The sequence below is a fragment of the Amblyomma maculatum genome, chromosome 2, assembly GCF_055883805.1.
Source record: "Amblyomma maculatum isolate TAMU_Amacu chromosome 2, ASM5588380v1, whole genome shotgun sequence".
NCBI classification, from domain to species: Eukaryota; Metazoa; Arthropoda; class Arachnida; order Ixodida; family Ixodidae; genus Amblyomma; species Amblyomma maculatum.
The window spans coordinates 216,497,537-216,517,872 of record NC_139345.1 but is presented as its reverse complement, the minus strand read 5'-3'; the positions used below and the strand labels follow the sequence as shown (position 1 = coordinate 216,517,872).

At 44.9% G+C, this 20,336-nt stretch overlaps 1 protein-coding gene across 2 annotated transcripts in view; it reads left to right on the top strand.

The window, feature by feature from the left end:
* The window catches only part of Vps50 (vacuolar protein sorting 50), a 220,625-nt gene that overhangs the window by 148,225 nt on the left and 52,064 nt on the right, over positions 1-20,336 (top strand). For both annotated transcript variants that reach the window (XM_084595738.1, XM_084595737.1), the window contains exons 20-22: positions 5,219-5,323; positions 18,018-18,109; positions 18,769-18,862. In XM_084595738.1, coding sequence (XP_084451864.1) covers positions 5,219-5,323; positions 18,018-18,109; positions 18,769-18,862 — 291 coding nt within the window. The remainder of the gene's footprint in view (positions 1-5,218; positions 5,324-18,017; positions 18,110-18,768; positions 18,863-20,336) is intronic.

The window sequence follows — 20,336 nt, the reverse complement described above, 5'->3', positions numbered from 1 at the left end:
GCTTTATGCTTCACTGTCGAAGTAGATGCGGGCGAATCCGCCATCTTGAATAATAGGCTTCACACCTTCACAGGAAACAAACGCACCAGCACAACCACAAGCAAGAAAAACGAGTAAACGACTGCCCACTGCGCCACTGTCAGTCATGTGAGACGCGGAGATAGAGGGAAGGGGTGAGGGAGAAGGGAAGGCGGGTTCGACAGCACTTGATTGCATGCTACATTGTCGATTGGTAACAAGCTTGACCGTTGCTCTGACGTTGACGGTGGCGAATGGGGTCCCGTGGCGATTGAGGTGTTACTCGAGGTCTTTTCCTTCGACCTGCATATTCACGTGGCTCACATGTATTGGGCTCGGCTAGCTTTTTTTTTTTCTCTGCCGTGTCGCCGCTCCTCCATGCCTCCGTCTTTTATGCTGCGAATGATAACCCGGGAAGTCGCTTGCTGCGTTTGAGCCGCTCCTCGTTCCTTCGGCGAGATGTCGCGAGAGATAAATCGGGAAGCCACTTGCTGCGTCTGCGCCGCCCCTCATGCATCGGGCAAGATGCTGCGGGGGAATCGGAAATGCCGATTGTCGTGGCTTGCAGAGCACAGGATCGACGGATCTCAGCATGTGGAAAGTGGTCTGCGGCACCAAGGCGTTCGCTGTAGCCAATTGGCTAGTCTCACAGATGTTCGTTGTAGCCGAGACAGAGCGCCATAGCCCTAATCTATATTTTGACGGTTGCACCGAACTTGTTCGTGATAAGCGAACGTTCATCTTAAGTGGGGCCATTATAAGTGGGCTCAACTGTGTACTTTTGATGAGGGTTCCTAATGGGGGATGCAAATTCTAGTTTAGGCCTGACGACGGATTTGTAGGCTAGTAACCTTACATGTTCGGGAGCATGATGAAGATGGCGTTTGAAGAAACCTACGTCCTGTCTGCTGATGACATTATGTTTGTAACATGCAGACTCCAAGAAATATTGCTAGAAATTGTTATGCCTAAATACTTGTATGACATAATACGAATACACTTTTCAGTAGTACTGTGCCATAGTTTCCAAGGTATAACTCATCCACCCTACGACTGACAGTTCCTCTAAAGCAGGGGTTCTCAAAATGTTTTGCTTGGAAGAACCCCAAAAGCCTTCAATTGCAGATTTATGGCGAATTCGAGTGGGAGAGTAGGTGCACTCGAGAGCACTTCGGAAGTGCTCTCAAACAAGTGGGCACCCTTCAGTAGGAGAGCGGGAGTAGAATCACTGGCTTTCAATGGTAGAGGAGGAGGGTTTTTCCTCCGCGGAGAGCACCCGAGTGCACTCCCAGCTGCTCCCTCGTCTAAAGCAAGTGTAGAGGAAGTCACATGGCATATAGCGTCATATCCACGCCATCTTTTTATTTATTTCTTTTTCTCTTGAGCCGGCGACACTCGAAATGGCGGCTGCAAAGCGTCGGCGCTCGGCTAGTTTGGCGAGCGGAAAGCATTGCTCAAGTGCTGTATGCATGTTTGAGAGTCGCTGCTGGCGTCGAAAGGGCCAAATGAGGCAGATCACTGTGCTGTGAGAACAAAGGCATAGAAAACAAGCGGTTCTACACGGAGCATTGGCCTCTCCTTGGGTTGCAACTGCCGCCATTGCGGGCAGGCGAAGAATGCCGGAGAGAGAAGTGCGGTCACATGGTCGTGGCGCGCTCGACACGCAGAAAGCGTTCCTGTGGGAGGACAGTTACACCCTCCCTCAGCGTGCTCCTGTACTGCTCTGTACTGCTCGGCACCTCTGCTCTCATCCGCCCAACCGAATACGCCATTATAGAATCGTTTCTCATTCGCCTAGCTGCACCCAGGGGTTAGTCTAGGCGCTGCACTTGTAGAAGCAGTTTAAATTTTCCTGCTCTGGCGATATTCTGATTTATTATGGACCTTTTTGGGAACTAACGTGCATGTGTTATTATGAAAGAGGGTATGGCAGCCATGGTTGAAAAAAACAAAACAAAAACAAAAAAAATCTGCCACTCTTGGTAATGCAGTGCTAACATCAAAGTTTTGTGATCAAAAGACTTCTAGAAAGTCAAATGTCGGATCATATTGTCGGCTTTGTTATCTGACGGAGTTGAGGGCTGATAATTATCCGAAAATGGCGTCAGTGATTCACTTGTGAGCATTGACTCTAAGTCCGTGTGTTTGTTCCACAAAAACGCATTCCTGGAGGTCCACCGCATGTCCAACATGTATACCTGACCTTTACAGCCAGCTTGCAGCAGTTTCGTCTTGGTGCCTCACGAAAACCAGGAACTGCTTCACCGCATGACACGAGAAAGAGGCTGTTTCTACTTGTCTTTTTTTTTATGTAGCTGAAGAACGGCACTGTACATGTAGCTTATTTTGATCTTCACTATATATATTCTAAATTTTCTTTGTTAATAATGCCTCTGTAGATATTGTGCCTTTTGTGTATCTTATTTTTATGAACTCACCACAATAATGGCGATTTCCCGATTTTTTTTGTGCATTCCCTAATAAATTTGCATTGTAACTTATGTTTTTGCAAAGAGCTTTCCATCATGCGCAGTTTTGTAAGCACATTATTTGCACTGGCAAGGCAGTACTTTCCAAGACCTATGAAGAATGGCCATTTTTGTGTGGTAACGAATGAGTTAATTCACTGGAGTGCCATCGCAGCTTTGCATCTGTCCCGCATTTTTATCTTGCTCACATCAAGCTGCCGCCCTGCTGCCAGGTTCCCACTCTCCTTCCTCGTATTTAGTGGCATGCAGTTTTGCATTGTAGCTTCTTCAACTCCCAGGTAGTGGCATGTTGATCAAGAACTACATGGGGTGCTTGCAGAGTAAAATGATGGAACCCATGCTTAAATTGAAACTTTCTGCTGCATCACGTTCATGACAAGGTTATGCCAGTCTACCTGTAAGATACAGTCTTAAGATGACTCGATTCTTCCCTTTTTCTATGTCAGTTTTATTTTCAGAGGTGTTTACCGGGCACGGCAAAAGATGACGCACAGTGTGCACCATTTCTGGCTAGATACATGTCGCACTATTGTGTATTTGCACCTGACGAAAAAGGCAAAATTATGCCGGAAAATTTATTTACCTAATTTTATTTTACCCAATTGCTTTATGTTTGAAATATCCATCACATACATAAAACCAAATGGAGTATTATTCTCTTTGTTTGAAGGCTCAGGATAATAAGCAACACAAATTGAGCGCAAGAAAAGAATGAGGGCACCACTTGTGATGATCGTGAAAAATGCTAGGCTTTTAATGTAGTTAAACTGAGTAGGACATGCAAACGCTTTTGCACGCATATGGAAGTGGATGGAGACAACTATGTATAATGCACAGCCTGCACATGGGCGACCAGCTGTGGCAATAGCTATGACGTTCTGAACTAGCTGCTGATGAGAAATTTCTGGGCTCCAATTGGCTCCTTTCCTATGTTCTTTTTTTCTTTTTTCTCTTAGTGTGAAAGCACTACAAGCAGACATGCAAGTGTTAGGCAGTTTTGCTAGGCTCTGAACCTCCGGATTAGGCTTTCACACTGAGCGAAATTAGTTGTGTGCACCCTGCCTAGTTTGGGCTGTTTATCACCATGAATATTTACCAACTGGCCCAAACTGGTGTTCTTCATTTTAAAATTGACACTTTTTTGACGCAATGCCCTTGGCATTTCCCTGACGATGCCCTGGTTTGCCATCCTGTACAGATGATGGCGTGACCGTGCCTGTGAGCGGGCACAGTGATGGAGAAGTTTGGCCTGCTATTTACTTTCTTTCCTGGGTGGATGTTCTGAACGTTGAGAATTGTTCAAAAACTTTTGTGCCATTGGCCAAATTATGGAGGAATTGAATAAAAAAAAAAGCAGTTCTATGAAAGTGTGTTGAGCCAAGATTGGAGTTTTTTAGTTTCACTACAATTTTAGAAATGAATATGTCGCCAATTAGGGACCATTAGTGTTTGGTCCATTTTGTACAACTAGCCTAGAAGACTGAATGGAAGGTTTTGAGCCAACATAAAGCCCTGTGGTGAGTTGTAATGTATTTTTATTGGAAGCCCCGTCATGAAGAAAAGACACTGTCCAGCTGTGGTGTAGCCAGAAATATTTTTGGGGGTGTTCTGTGCTACCAGTAAAAAAAAAAGAAAGGCCAAAAGGAGGGGGTGTCCAAAATAGTTATGTATGCATGCTATCTACCACGGGACAGCCATGGAAGAACTCTAAAAATAAGGATCTAAAACACGCTAAAGGCAAGGAGAAGGTCATTTTTCTCACATAACAGTTTTTAAGCATAACTTCTCTGCAACATTTATCAGAAACACGTTTTTAACCCCGTTTATTATTCATACAGTTTGCTCCCAGTGAAGCTAAATATTTGAACCGGAAACTGCTGGCTGCTGAGAGCGTGCCAGCGTCAGACTTTTTATCCAAGCTCCATGTAGGAATGCAAAAGTTGGTGCATGGTGAATTTGCCACACTCAGCATTAGTGCTGGAGTACTGCTTTAATGGTGGCCACTGCTTGTGAAAGAGCAAGCTCCAGCGCATTGGAATAGGGTGTGCATTTACATTTCAGTGGCATACGTTGTTAATACTAGTTAGCATTGGTAGAATGGAGAGAAGGGCATAATCCACTATTTGTGTACGCCCACTGCAGCGGCTGAGTGGCTGTACCCTCGACTGCTGAACCGAAGGATGTGGGTTCAGTCTTGGCTGTGGCAGCCACTTTTCGATGGAGGCAAAAAGCAAGATGCCTATGTGCTTTGCAATGCTAGTGGACGTCAAAAAACCCCAGTGGTCGGAACTGTCTGGAGGCCTCCATACGGCATCTGTCATAGTCTCTGTCGCATTGAGACGTTAAAATCCAACAAAACCAAGTCACAAACTACTTCTATTCAACTTGCCTGTCTCTATGAAGTTTAAAAAACTATGATAGTTGCAGGCCTCTTACGCACCGGCTGTTTATGCGATATTAACATCTCATAGCATTGAAACGTAAATGCACACCTCTTTCCAATAAGTTAAAGCTTGTTCTTCTGTTGCAGCACAGTGATTGTGCACACATTGTGAAATGCATTCAGTGGCTGCCCTAGAAAGAGTAAAGCATGGATATCCTTGATGTTGTCATTGTATGAACTGCACGGCATTGCAATGGTTCACTTTGATGTAGCCCTTGTTACCCGAAGGTGAAAGATGTCTCAGTGTGTGCACTCTGTGTGGACGCAGAGTGACTTCCGGGAGAACTCCCTGAGCACCAAGGCCCAGACAGCATTGCAGAAGATTCGCGAGGACCTGTGCGAAGCTCCATGCTCGGAGGAGCCATGCTCCAAGGTACGGCCCTCTGTGTTCCACAAACGATGCAAGGGAGGCTTTTCATCCTGTCTATTGAGGGAAATAATGGCAGGGAAGGGAGCATGGGGACAGCTGACAGTGACCACGGCAAAGGTGTCTGAATCAGAGTGTTGTTTAATGGGTGGCCTAAAATTATAATTTTCACCAAAGAAATGTGTTTTTTAATTTTTCGTGTTTTAGATTTGCATGTATTAAAGAAACTCACCAAGTTGGGTGTAATCTGCGCTGTGGAAAAATTATAATTTTTTTTGCAAGGTGGGGTGCACTCACCACCGAAAGCACCTGTGAACGCTGATTTCAAACTTGAATAGCGTGTTCTGAAATCTTTGAACTCATTTTTCTCAGTTCGCACGTTTTGCAAGAACACAACCGCTAGAAAAACTACCATTTCCAAACTATTCTGCAAAAGGCTGCTTTCAAAGTGGTTTCTTAACTAAAATTTTGTTGGGAAGAAGGTAAGGTACTTATTTGATTTCTAATTATTCTATAAAAATAAATTATCTAATATGTGACATGCAATGACAACAGAAAAAATGAAAATCATTTTTAAAGTGCTCATATTTTTACAAGAATGTCATAAAGAACCAGCAGTTTGCCTTATTCTGCACAATAAACTACCTAGAAGTTATCTAAGCACAAACGGTTATTACGTCTTCATGATTTTTGAAATGATAGATTTCCTAAGCTGACGCACCTAATATACAAACACACAGGAAGCAGTCGAATGCTTTCTGGAAATCTAGAAAAATGCATCTGTTTCATATCCGTTCTCTAAAGCCGTGCCTATATCGTGGAAAATTTCTAACTTACCGTTTCTAAAGTCATGCTGGTTCTGAAAAAAGAAACTATTTGATTCTAAGTGCCTGGCTATATTTCTGTACAGAATATGTTAAAATATTTTACAGGAAGCAGAGCACAAAGAGATTGGCCTATAGTTACAGATGTTTTAGAGCCGTTTTTATGCACCGGGACAACAAAGGTTTGTTTCCATTTACTAGGAAGAACTGCCGAATCAAGGGCTTTACTGAATATTATAAGTATCGGGATACCATGAGGGAACAGGCTTTTAATACTTTGGGAAATACTTCATCGGGACCAGCAGGTTTACCTTCATCTAGCAAATTTAGGCATTTCCTGACATCCTCAAGTGTAATTGTAAGGGGAGGCATTTCAAACTCAATACTGTTCATGGAAGTAAGTAGCGCATGATGAGCAATCTTTTTATGAAAAACTGATTTAAAGTATTCATTGAAGATCCTAGCTTTCTCTTTATTTCCACTAAATTCTGTTATTAGGGATAATACTTGGAACTCCTGTCCTTTCTTTACATGATATTCTTATGTACTCCCAGAAGGGTTTCGTATTTGTTTAGATAGAGTTATCAAGCCCAGAAAAAAGCCCAGAAAAATACTCCTCCTTAAGGTGGGTTCAGCGGGGAGGAGCGAAGCGCGAACATTTGCGCGCGTCACCTGCGCCCCACGTGTTGCCGCTGTCACTGCTCCGAGCGACGGCGATCGAGCAGCGTGGCCGTCCGGGGCCTTGGATCGCGGAGCGGATTAAGTATGCCAAGTGACTTTTTCAGTCCGCGCTGACCGAGATTGTTTTCGCTCTTTTTGCTTTATCATTGCTATGTTTGCGTTATGTACGTCACGTGGGTTTACTTGTTTGGCTAGCAATCTGGAATGAAGTCTGCTTTGAGCCAAGTCGGGCCTTTTTTCGCTAGCGGGGTATTGTTTCTTCCTGTTGTGCATGCGCTACGCCATTCGCTCTGCGTTCGCTGCACTGCATCGTTTTTTGTGTGTTTGTGGGTGTGCCAGAGTTGTAGCTTTACTTGATTTCTAATGCTTACTATGGGTGAAGTAGTGAAAAAAGCGCTCAGTGATGAAGCGACAGTCACGTTTTTAGCGCTCGTTTTTAGCCCACCGATATGGAATATTGAAGACGCTTGCAATAAAGGACACTTTGCAATAAAGAACGCTTGCAATAAATGAACACTTTTTCGCGGAAGCTTCCTCGTCGTCCTGGCACACTTCAAGCAGAACAGCCAGAGCAGCGAGACGACGTTTTCGCTTGGAGTCCATGTTGAAACTCTCGGTAGAAAGGTTTTCGGCAGCGCGCGAACAGCGCTAGTGCGCTGGGGAGGAGGGTACACGTGGATGGCTTGCTGGCTTTGTGTGAATGCTCGACGGCTGGATGGACATGGGGACGCGTGCTCATGTGGCATGAGATCCGTGTTGACGCGTGCGGACCATCCGTGCTCCGGTCTTTTCGTCTGAACCCACCTTTAGAAGAGCTTACAGCTTCGTTGTAGACGGTGTTCAGATGATGACAACGGAGTTCTCGATTTGGCGGTCTCTAATTGATGACAAAGTTCTCAAGGTACTTTAAGACTATTTTACTGAAGGAAAATGGTGTGCAATCATGAGTGGCAGTAAGTCCGAATACATAGACATGACATCTGGAGTGCCACAGGGATCTGCTTTCGGGCCATTGATGTTTTTTTATTTATATCAATGACGTCGCAACCAACATATATTCTCACATTAGATTATTTTCCAACTATTGTGTAATATACAGGACAATTTTCACTAGCCGCGATACAGAAATTCTGCTGGAAGATTTAAACACCATAGCCACATGGACCCAGTCTTAGGAGCTACAGTTGAATACTGAAAAATGTTGTTATGTTGTTTTCGAGAAAAAATGTTGATAGTTTTCGTTCATACGAAAGTGGAAACAATACACTGAAAAAAACGTCTGAAACAAAATATTTACGTGTTACTTTCACTAATGATCTCACATTCAATCAACACAATAATAGGATAATAAATAAAACAAGTGAAATAAATAACTTAATAAACAGGACACTTCATAATGCTCCTCAAAAATTAAAACTTGCCGTCTATCAGACACTGGTAAGGTCGCACTTGGAGTACGCTAGCGTCGTATTAGATACCCACCTACACTATCTAATACATAAATTGGAATGTATACTAAATAAACTGGGTAGCCAGGTTCATATCAATGCAGTATTCAAGTCAGTGACAAAAAATACAATAGAGCTAGAACTGCTGGAGGTAAGGCGAAAAAAGAGTAGTCTGAAGCTGATGCATTCCATGTATTATAATCTGACAAGAATTGAGAGACAAAAATATATTCAACCCCCCACTGCCTGTCAGCCAGAAAAGACCACGAAAATAAGATTCGACAAATTAGATGCAAGACGAACTACACGAAATTTTCCTTTTTTCTAAAAACAATCACTGAATGGAATGCGCTCCCTGCGCATGTGGCAGGCGCCAGCAGCAGCAATTTTGTTTCCTTACTGAATGACATCTAGTTCCACTGTATTTGTTTCTGTTTCTGTTCACAAGATCTGTTTGGACTTTTTGTTTTGCATAACCTGATGTTATCTGTGAAGCCCACTTCCCTGATGTAATGCCTTGGCGTTGCAGGGTACACTGTGAATAAATAAATAATAACTCAGTGTGGCAGCTACAACTTTTTGCTATTCGTACTGAGGTTATGAAATGTAGAGTGTATTCTAATAAGAGGAAGATAAGCCATCTCGGAAAATCTTATCAAATTTGGCCCAAAAGTTCATAAGATAACCCTTTAGTCCAGCTCCCCCCTTAAGTAGGATGTTTTATTTGCCCTGGCAAAGCTCGCTGCAAGAGGAAGCAGGGAAACTGTTCAGGCTTCTGCACGAATCTGGGCAGCGTTGCTGGCATGCCAGCCAAGGAAAGCTGTCAACTGCTGAGCTGGAAAAACCTCATGCATGCAATGACACAGAAGAGGCCAGGTTAAAAGCGGTCAGTACACATAAACTTATATAAGCACAACAGCGACGACACAACAGACAAGAATAACAGGAGGGGGCGCTACTTGCAACTGATTTATTTGGAACAACGAGGACGGCTTGTATACTAAATGGTGAAAACGTGATCTTATCAATAACACATGCATGGGCAAGAATTCATAGCAGAAAGGCACAGGTAACTCATAGTCTTCTTATATGTCCAGAAAAGCAATCTCCCTATTATAAACTGCCATGGATGGCATACTAACACAATCACTCCCAAGCTTCTTTTTGTGATAAGTCTCAACCAGCTCCCGCTCAAGCATGTCAAAGTTTCTGCACAAGGTGCTGGTTCCTTGGAGCCTAGCATCACACTTTGGCTTATTTTTCTTATTTTTACCCCAATTTTCTTTTCCGCATTTGTTAATGTGTGCCAGAAGGTGAAATCCAGTACCTGTGCATAAGGACAAATTATGCTCCCTTTGCCGCTCGGTAGTACACCTGCCTGACTGCCCACATTTCAGTGGTATACTCATGGGGTAAGAATATTTTGGTGATGACACTGATCACCTGCCACGGCGAGAGTGCGCCCAGATTGTGTTCGCCCTCTAGTACATACGCCGAACACAGCAGTGCGGGGGCGCTATGTCACTGCATTCATTCACTTGCGAAGCAGTGCACGTGGCTAAACGTAGTGCTGGGCTTTTGGTGCAGTTTTAGGCTCTGTTTTAGGCGCTGTCAGAGTGCATCATAAGGTTTGTATGTTAGGTTCTGTCCAAGTTGTGGCAGGCTCCGCGTACTAACAAAGTCTCCTGCGACTAGCTTCATGCATCTCGGTTTGGGACCAGTTGCACTGATTATTGCTCACGCGGGCCGATGCCGCGGACTGTCTTTGCTGCCTAAGTGTTCGGTGGCTGTGATGTGTTAGCACACCAGAGAAGTCCAGGCATACCAATCAGATGTTGTTATGGGCTAAAGGTGCTTCCTACTCGACTGAATATCAGGCTACTAGAGTTGTCCGCATCAAAAATTGTCACTTTTTAAAGCTCCCTCAGACCCTGCTTGCCTAGAATTGTGGCGCCGACAATCCGCACAGTGTATTGCAACCGAGCGACCACATCTGCTGAAAGTACTTTCCTGAGCATATGATGTCTAAATTGTTCTACACCAAGCTTGATGGCGATGTACATTTAAATCTGCCCAAAAAGAAACCACGCTTCTCTCGGCAAATGCTGTGACCAGTATTTTTCCCATGCATGCGAAACTTCTGTGTAAACAGACAAGTTCAATATCATCATCAGTGTTCTCGTAAACGTTGCATTTGGCAGGGAAAATGCAGGGGAATTCAAGCAGTGATTTCCACGTCGCTAGCTAATAGCTCCTGCACTAGCCACTAAAACGTCTCAAATGCAAGCTTGGTTTCCTTTTAGTTCCAGCACTCGCGCGTGTAGCAGCGGAGGCGTTCCGCAACACAGCACAGCAGCGCGGGTTTCGTTTCTGACTGCGGAGGCAGCTTTTCTGATACAGATGAAATGTGGAAACGCCCTGGAGGTTTCTTTGCACATTAGACCCCAGGTGGCCGATGTTAAAGGGCCCCTGAAACACCATTTATGGTCGTATTTTGATGCTACAGGTGTTTTAAGGTGGTCTTTGTGAGCATTGAGATGATATTCGAAAAGCTCTGCGTGCTAGCTATAATTCACAATAATTTTTGAAAATTGCTGCTCGTAGCCGAGTAGGGCGACTCACCATCATGCATTTTCAGCCGCCCAGCCCATGCGACGTCAGTGGGGCAAGCGTTATCATTGGCCATGGCTGCATGACGTCACGTGTAATTTTTACAATTATAGATTTGAAAATGAGCACTATTGTTTCTTGAAGTAATATTTTATTCGTTAGTTATTATTGTGTAATAAAAAAGGTAAGAATTCTGCTCGCATCTTGGTGGAAACAGAACACTTCCGGCCAAGAGAAATCTGTCTGCTCGCAAAATCACGTGTTGTCCGGTTTGAAATCTCGGGATCCCAACTGCTGCTGCTTTGTTTCTGGTTCGGAATGGCTGAGGAGAGGAAAGATGTCACAATGCGACATCGTGTCCCAACAGAACAAGGTGTCAAGCGGGAAAGCTGGCTTCAACGCAGCGGGCTGTCATCGTCGGACAAGTGCCAGGAGCTAAGAGTTTGTGGCCGCCACTTTTCCCCTGACACATATGAGTACAATCCCAGTTTGACGCAACAAACTAGCCTTAACGTGAGACGTCAACGCCTGAAACCCGACGTGCTACCGACTCAGTTTCTCCCTGGAATGGTAAGTTTTCTGGGTTGTGAGTCATTGTGCAAATATATGTAGCACGGCTCAGGGACACGGCCGCTCGATGGAAGCGCAGCGCACTAGGTGTGGCCTGCTGCGTCGCCCGAAACCAACGGGAGGCGCCTACTTCCTGTCGCCACCGTTCAGGGAGAGCCGCGTGCGGAGAGCTGCACCTGGCTGCACTTTGAGTGAGGGGTCGGCGTGATAGGAGCCTGTTATTTTAAAAATATAAGAGCTCCGCTTCGCGCAATTTGGTAACACAAATTCGTACGTACTGTCATGTCTAGTGTGAGCATGTCAACACTTGGCGCTCGCTCGGCAGTGATGTATACTGGAGCGTACACCAAGTTCAAGGCCACTCAATTGGAGTGCCGCAATGTTGCATTTGGGTCAAGTTGTTTGTCACATGAAAATGTCACTGGGCTGTGAACAAGCTGTTCAGCAGCCACGATAGCCTTATGCGTAACCCTTTGAATCACTATGTCGCAAATTCCGTGCACATCATTTTCATACCGTTTGCTCTTTTCTGCGTGCAGCTTGTATACACAAAATTGATGTAAACCTGTTCTAAGCTGCCGGCACTATCCAATAAAAAAGGTGGCCCTACTGTGAGCAACTTCTGAAAGTGTGACTTATAGCCAATATTTCTAGTCTCATTCTCTGACAAATGTTTCGGTGGAAATAGGAATGTGCTTATTAGGTAAAATCTGAATGATAACCTGGGATCTTCGACTTCGTTTTAGACCTTAGATTGTACGCCAGAACGCTATCCGTCATGGCTGCCCGCATTGTGCACAACCGGTTAAAGTAAGCACGCTTCATAGTGCTGGTCTGCCTCAAGGTGCTACGTATATGCGCTGAAAGCTTTTATTCATATTTTTATTTGCTTCTCGCGAACCCATATAATTTTGCTGGTTTGTAATTTTCAATGGAAGAACGCGCATCCAGTGTCCCTGTTGTGAAACTAATCCTTGCCTGTGATCACAAGAATGCTTCGCTAATATTCAGCACATTTCCACGGAACATCACGGATTTCAAATTTCATAAGTTAGAAAAATACATTTAGTACTGTGAAGTTGTGAAACACTTCTGAGCGCAACTGCAGCCGGGCTTCAACGAGTAGCTAAGTATGTTTATTCATGGTCATGCAAAAAAGGAAGAAAAGACTGAGAACCTTCCTTAAGAGAGGCATATGCCATAGCCTTAAACGCCGCTCCACTGTTGAGTTGACATTTCCAGCCCAGTTCGCTATCAGTGGCTGCAGCAACTTGCAAGAAGGAGCATCGTATAGTCAAACACACGAGGAGCCTAAACACGAAGGTTTCAAGGTTCGAGCAAGGTGTAAGAGATAGTTTCCCTCTGCGACGCCTGGAAGACCGCTCTCTGCGATCTCGATTCTAAATGTCTAGTCTTTTGCTGACATCTCATACCCTTGCTGCGGCACGGATATTATGGACCACGAGCTTGAAAAGCCACTTCGGCGATTCGGCCTCGACCCCCATAAGTGCACGCCGTTAAAGAATCCGGTGCTGAATCTCGGTGACGATAGTATACGGCTTATATTGGGGGCATTGGTGCATGGGGTCGACTAGCGTAACAGTAAAAAATATCAGAATCTCATCGTAAGCTCGCCACTGGTTTATTTTGAGCAGTGCAATTCACAGTGATCATGACAAATTTCACTTATGCACGCCACAACGTCGAGCAAGATCACCTGAGTTAAAAAAAAATCCACACTGTACTGCGATAACGCGTCTAAAGCTAATATTGTCACAATCTTTTCATTTTACACTTACCGGCAGTGTTGGAAGAAACAGCGTTGGTACCGCTCCTTCGCGCAGACGCAGTCTTGTTGGGATCCCCAAATCGCAAACGACATTCAGGTAAAAATTATACGTATCGGGAAAGAAATGCCGTCCACAAACGTAGATAAACGCTTCCTTCGCCGATGCTGGCTATCCGATGAGCTGTAGTCACTGTTTCTGGAGGTTGGTGTCTTGAGGCACTTTATGCAGAATGTTTTTCCTGCCGTCACTAGGAATACCTTCGCAGCCAGGGACTGCACACTGTAGCAACCTCCCGCTCATATCCCGTCAAAACAACAATTCAGCGCTTCGATAATTGCCTTCGCGAACTCATGAGAGTGGCCAGTCTTGCCCAGAGCTGTCCTGCACCCACCGTGCACAGGACATAACACAAAATAGAGGTTGAGGTCAATGCCAGGGATGTACAGCGTGGCAACAAGCCTTCCGAATTGCGCCGAAGGGCGATGACGATGAAGCAGCAGACAACGAGAGGCCCTTGGTGGCGCGTCGGCAAGTAAGCGCGCGAAAACGGAAGTTGCGGCGTGCGGCGCTAAGCAAAAAAGTAAAAGCGCAACTGCGTCAGTTGTGACGTGTCAGTGAGCGAGGCCCGTGGAGGAGGGCCAGCCTTTGCGCGCACTATAAAGTTGAAAAGAGGAGGAAAGCCGCGAAGGCGCAGATATTAAAATTTTGATTGCAAATAACTCTGCTTCCAAATGCCACATTTCAAAAATTCTTGTGGGAAGGTTATTTTACATCGCCATTCTTTCACATACTATTCATAGGGAAACTATATTGCTATAGCTGTTTAGAGCCCCTTTAAGCATCGGAACTGGTTTCTGAAGTTTGAAAAAGTCGATTGAAATGCGGGCAGTCAGGCAGGTGTATTAACGAGTGGCTATGGGAGCATAATTAGTCCTTATGGACCAGTGCTTGGTCTCACCTTCTGGCCCACATTAACGAATGCCGAAAAGAAAATAGGGGTAAAAATAAGCCACAGTGTGATGCTAGGCTCCAAGGAACTAGCGCCTTGTGTAGGAACTCTAACATGCTTGCGCGGGAGCTGGTTCTTATCACATCAAAAAGCGTAGGAGTGATTGTGTTAGTACGCCATCCGTGGAAATTTATAATAAGGAGATTGCTTTTCTTGATATGCAAGAAGAGGAGATGAGTTACCTATGCCTTTTTGCTATGAATTCTTGCCCATGTATGTGTTATTGATATGATCGTGTTTTAATCATTTAGTATATAAGTCGTCCTCGTTGTTCCGCCACATGCTGTCTTATTTGTGTGTTGTGTTGTCTTTGTTTTGCTTATATAAGTTAATGAGCATGAACAAACTAGCCCTGGTGCGGCTGGGGGGAGTGGGCTCAAGTAAAATAGACTGCACTGTTGCCATTTTGCTTTGACCCCTTTCACTCTTTCCTGCCATGTTAACTCTAAGAGCAGCCAATGGTCCATACTGGAGCCCAGCAGCAATTTTTCTTCGGCTGAGATGTGAGAAGCCTTTATGTCCAAATTGCTCGTGACTGTAGTGGCCCTCTCCTGCCTTCCCCATTCCATTTTTTGTCCAACTGTTCGTTCCAAGTCCGCTTCTGTTCTACACTCTCGAGGACCCTCACTCAAGATAACAGGGTACCGCAGAGATGCATATGTACTATGGTTTCCATCGTAAAAATGAATCCCATATCCAAATAATCCCACAGTCTGCTATGTACTCACTTTATGTCGATGACCTCCAAATCGCATGCGCATCATCCAGCATATCGACATGTGAACGACAGATACAACTCGCATTAAACAAACTTACTAATTGGGCAGAAATAAGTGGGTTTAGGTTTTCCTTAGAAAGAACAGTTGCTGTTCTTTTCTCTCACAGAAGAGGCTCAATGCCACCCTGCACCTAAATGGAACCGTACTCCCTATAAAGCAAAAACACAAATTTCTAGGACTGACATAGCGCCTGCCCAGTGTGTCTATTTGTGTCTTTTTGTTGCTGTATTAACCTTTCCAGCGCAACAAAAAGACACAAATAGGCACAAATAGACACACTGGACAGGTGCTATTAACCTTTCCTTTATTTGACTATGCACCAACTAGCCCAGCAATCAGTTTTAATTTTCTAGAATTGACGTGTGACAAGAAGCTCACATTTCTTCCACACATAAATAACCTGAAAGTCAAAGCCTCTCGAGCTCTCAACATCCTTAATGTGCTCTCAAGGGGGCACTGGGGCTCTGATAGGACATGTCTTCTCCATATCTACTGCACAGTAGTACGCTCCTGTTTAGATCACGGGTGCGTGTCTATTGGTCAGCAATACCATCATATCCTAAACGACTGGACCCAGTACATACTCAGGTTTGTGTCTTTTGACTAGTGCATACAGGACATCGCCTGTGACAAGTCTGTATGCAGAAGCAAACAGACAGGAGGATCATCATTCTCAAAATCCGTTCGTTACCAAAGCATATCTGTTACTCCATACTTACAAACTGCCCCTCAAGAGAACTATACTTACATCAATAAACCCCAAGTCATCAGACCTCTCGTGCTCCGTTTTGAAGAGCAGTGCCAGGAACTTGCCCTGATATTGCATGCAAACCTGACCCACCTTGGTACAACTTCACTGCTGTATGTGACCTCACATTAACTCACTTTTGCAAAGCACAAACACCGCATGCACACATTATACAAGCGTTCTTGGCATTAAATGAGAAATATAGTGATTATACGGCATTTTACACAGATGGTTCTAAAACAAGGTCTTATGTAGGCAGTGTAGTAAGGTTACCACAGTGCGCCTCAATATTTACCTCCAAATGTTATTCCCTATTCCTAGCAATAGAAAAAATAGTTGAAAACAGTATCATCTATACAGACTCCCTTAGCGTGCTTACATCACTACATCCCAAAACTGCAACAGAACCTTTAGTATGGGACATAGTCCATAATGTATTAATAGTGGAAACACCAGGCCTTAATAACAAATTTTGTTGGGTGCCAAGCCACATTGGAATCGGTGGTAATGAGAGGGCTTATGTATGTGCCGTGGCCGCCTGTAGTGCTCAAGTACAGACAATGAAAATTCCACACAATGATGCTAGAAAATTCGTACGAACAAAAGTGAGACAGGGAGCATGGGATAATGAAGTTAATAACAAGTTGCACCTAGTAAAGCCAGAAGAATGGACAACATGCAGCCATCAAGAACGTTTAATTCAAGTAATCTTATGCCGCCTTCTTATCGGACCGATGCACCTGACACATAACTTTGTTCTAGCAAAGAAAGACAAGGCTATATGCGAACACTGTGGAGAGGTTATCACAACAAACCACATCTTATTATCCTATATAAAACTCCAACTTAGAAAAAAGTATTTCCCACAGTTCTATGACAAGTACAGTCCCCTACACCCTAGCTTACTCAAAGGAGAAAATTCACTGGTTAAAACATCATGTGTAGATTTTTTAAAGGATGGCAATGTCGTAAACCTACTGCAGTGTTGTAAAATAATTGTTTGCTTCCTTTCACCAAGCAGATATATAAAAATCGAATTTGGCGCATGATGGCCTTAGCTGCCTATATGCCATAAAACACAACACAGCCTTCCCCATTCTCTTCTTCCGGCAGTAGTTGTTATGCAGTAGCAGCAATACAACAAACAGAATGGGAATGCCCAAGACACTCTTTCCTTTGTGACAATGGCTCAAACCAATATATACCTAGCTGTTGGGATGGTGACCATGCAGGGTATTTCAATACGCATTTCCGTCAAATTGGAAACCTTTCTCCTTGTTTGGTAGTTTTATGGTATCGACATGCTAATGACAGTGGAATTTTAACTGCGCTTGCTAGCATTTGCATTCTTGTTTCCATACTCTTGTTGTCTAGATCCTTGATCACCCATTGCAAAGCAGGGTGAAGGATCTACAGGCAGAGCAGAACATTGGGCATAAAAATAATACAAAAGCTTAATAGTCAAGTCTCAGTACAGAACAGCAGTTTACAATTGTGAAAAGTTCTAAGTAGTTAGGGAATACATCCACTTAGGGCAGGTAGTGACAGTTGATCCTGGGCATGAAAGGGAAATAATGAAATAGAAGAGTAAGGGTGGCATGAGATGAAGTGTAGACTAAGGAAAAAAAACAAGCGGTTGTGTCTGTCTTTCTTCCTGAAACTTCCCTTCGTTTGCACAGAATTGCCACTTTTCTTAAGAGTGGGATGGAGTGCATTGTCAAGCAGTCTCAGGTAATGGATGGCAGCTTACCACTCTCACTCCAGAGGAAAGTATATTAACAGTTGTATCTTACCAGACCAGTACTCACCTATGGAACATAAAAATGGTAGATGTAACGTTCAGAGACTGGATGCGTGCAGAAAGTCAAGGAACAAGTGCGAGTTAATGACATTGTAGTCGAAATTAAGGAGAAGAAACAGGCAGTGTGTGTAATGCAAGTGCAAGATAACAGATAGTTCTTAAAAGGTAGGCAACTGGATTCCTAATGTAGGTAACTGTTGCAGAAGGTGGAAGGAAGACAAAGAATGTTTTGTCTTTATGGCCTTGTTGGTGTTGCCTTCACTGTTGTCGCTGGTTCCAGGGGTGGGGAGGTGGTCCTTTATTTTAGTGGGAGGATTAGCCCATTCTCTGGGAAAATTGTAATGCCTACTTTATGCTTGAGCTGTAAGCAGTGCGGTTTATCCAATCTGAGAGGGGCTCCATATGCCCTCTGCAGTGCATCAGCCCCACTTTGTGTACAGATGCAGGTTCCCAGGCTGTCCCCCGTGGTGGACCTGAGCAGCCCTGAGAAGCTGTTTGGCCTGGCACCCCGTGTGGTGGCCGCCGAGTCCTTGTGAGTAAAATTTTCTTCATCGTATTCAAGAAATGCAGTGCCAGTGCACAGCTACCGCTGCAGTTTCCCCTGAGCGCAAAGCATCTGGAAACGACTTTTGCCAGTGCTGCACCTTCTGCGCTTGGAACAATACAAATGCGGATCGCATTCTGTGAGCAGGAACAGTTCAAGACATTGTGCCGAGAAATGCTAGACAACATGCTTGTGACGTAAAATTGTCAGCAAACACCTCTGTACCTCATTGACCATTTCGGCCTTTTCAAATTTGGCAGTTTAAATCGTACATTTAGATTCCAGGCACTCAGCTGCCCTCTAATTGTTTTCAGAAGGGCGTATTCCACAGGGAGGGGCACACAAAGTAAACTCGAACACTGATTTGTATCCGGATTGCAATGTTCTTAAAAAAAAAAAGAATATGCAAACGCACTAAGGCTTGAAGTGTGTCACACTTCGAAATGAGTACAAAATTTCAAAGGAGGCCTCAACAATTCAAAGCAGTACCAAAACGTGAGATAAAACAATTAGTGCTCGGCCATGTCAGCTACCGCCTGCCAGCGCTATTCTCATGATTTTTTGCTCACAACGCCAGTGCTGACACAGGATTTTCACTGAATGGGACGGCAATTTGAAATGGCTGAGGTGGCAGGGGTTGTGTGCAGGCTGTTTCTGGCCGAGCAGTTTGTGTTCTTGGCACCTCACCTGGAGGCCCTGCTGCCCAGTGGCAAGCGCTCGTGTGTCCAGGCCTACCTGCAGGCAAGCCTCCCCCCGCATTCTTTTTTTTTCAAGGAACTTTATTGTCAAAGCCAATTAATATGTACAGACCCTGCTTGGACCAATAGCTCAGTAGGCTAGTGGCCGGTCCAAATACAAATATTACTCTCAGGTTCAGCCTCAGAGGATCAAGGATTGAAAGGAACAGTAAGCTGCTCGACGGCTCTATAATATTTCTTACCAACATCTTGTCTACTTCTTGTATGACGCAACGTTCAGAAATGGCGACTCGGTAAGGTCTTCTGTGAATTGGTCTGGCGTCTCCCGTATCGATGCGATGAGTAACGAGGGACGTTTGTCCCAAGGGTCGGTTACCAAAATTATAAATGTTACTGTACGAAGTCAGAAGGCGCGTAAGTGCTTGAGAACGATCAGGACACAAGTCAGGAGCTACCATTCCTGATATGCGGGCCTCCGCAGGTGGGGACTCTGCAGGTGGTGTCGATACTCCAGCAGCAGTGTCAGGTAAAAGTGCAGACATATTAAAGTCAGACAGTGGGGTCAGTTCGGCGAGAGAAATGCCTTCAGGAAGAACTTGCACAGAACAGCTCAAGTTCAGGACAGGGATATAAGTGTGGTTGTTGGCTACGTGCATGATATTATGAGGGAGAACTATGCTACGCTGCAGAGTAACGTCGGTTAAGGGGGAAACAACGTAGTCGCCATGAGGAAGGGAGGGAAAAGGTGACATGAGCACGTACACAGCGGCTTCTGGTGGCAGACGAGTAAATGCAGCGGAGTGAAGACGAAGCGTTGAAGTTTCATGAGCTTGTTCGTCAGAACGGAGCGGCAGGTCTAGATGAAGCAGTCCAGAAGAACAGTCAATGAGAGCGGAGTGTGTAGTTAAAAAGTCGAGGCCTAATATAACATCTTGAGGGCAACTGGTGAGGACTGTAAATAGCACAGGGATGTTGTGGCCGGCAATGCTAATTAGAGCAGTACACATACCAATAACAGTAGCTGTGTTGCCATCCGCAATGGTAGATGAGGTAGCGAGTGTGAGGACTTTCTTGAGGTGTCGGCGGAGCGAGGAACTGAGGTCAGAAATGTGGGCACCTTTGTCAATAAGGGCAGAAATTGGGACTCATCCACTAGAATATCATTGATGTTACGTCTAGGTGCGATGGTCAGTACTGAGTTGGCAGTCCGGGTTGGTAATGCAGCGTCACACCCGGGCGCTGCATTTGCTAGTTTTCCGGGTAGATGCCGGCGTATGATGGGGAGGAGCGGCGACGAGGTACCGGTGAATGGGATCGACGATCGCGGGGAGATGGAGATCGACTGGAGCGACGAGCAGTTGGGTCGGTTTCGGTGCTAGGCTTATCCAGTTGAGGAGGAAAGTGTCCAGGTCCATCATAGGCGGGGCGGGGCTCGGCTGGTTGGGCAGCAAAGCGTCGAGGTCCATAATAATACCGACTGTCAGCGTTGTAATAGGAGCGAGGGGAGGGGAAGGTAC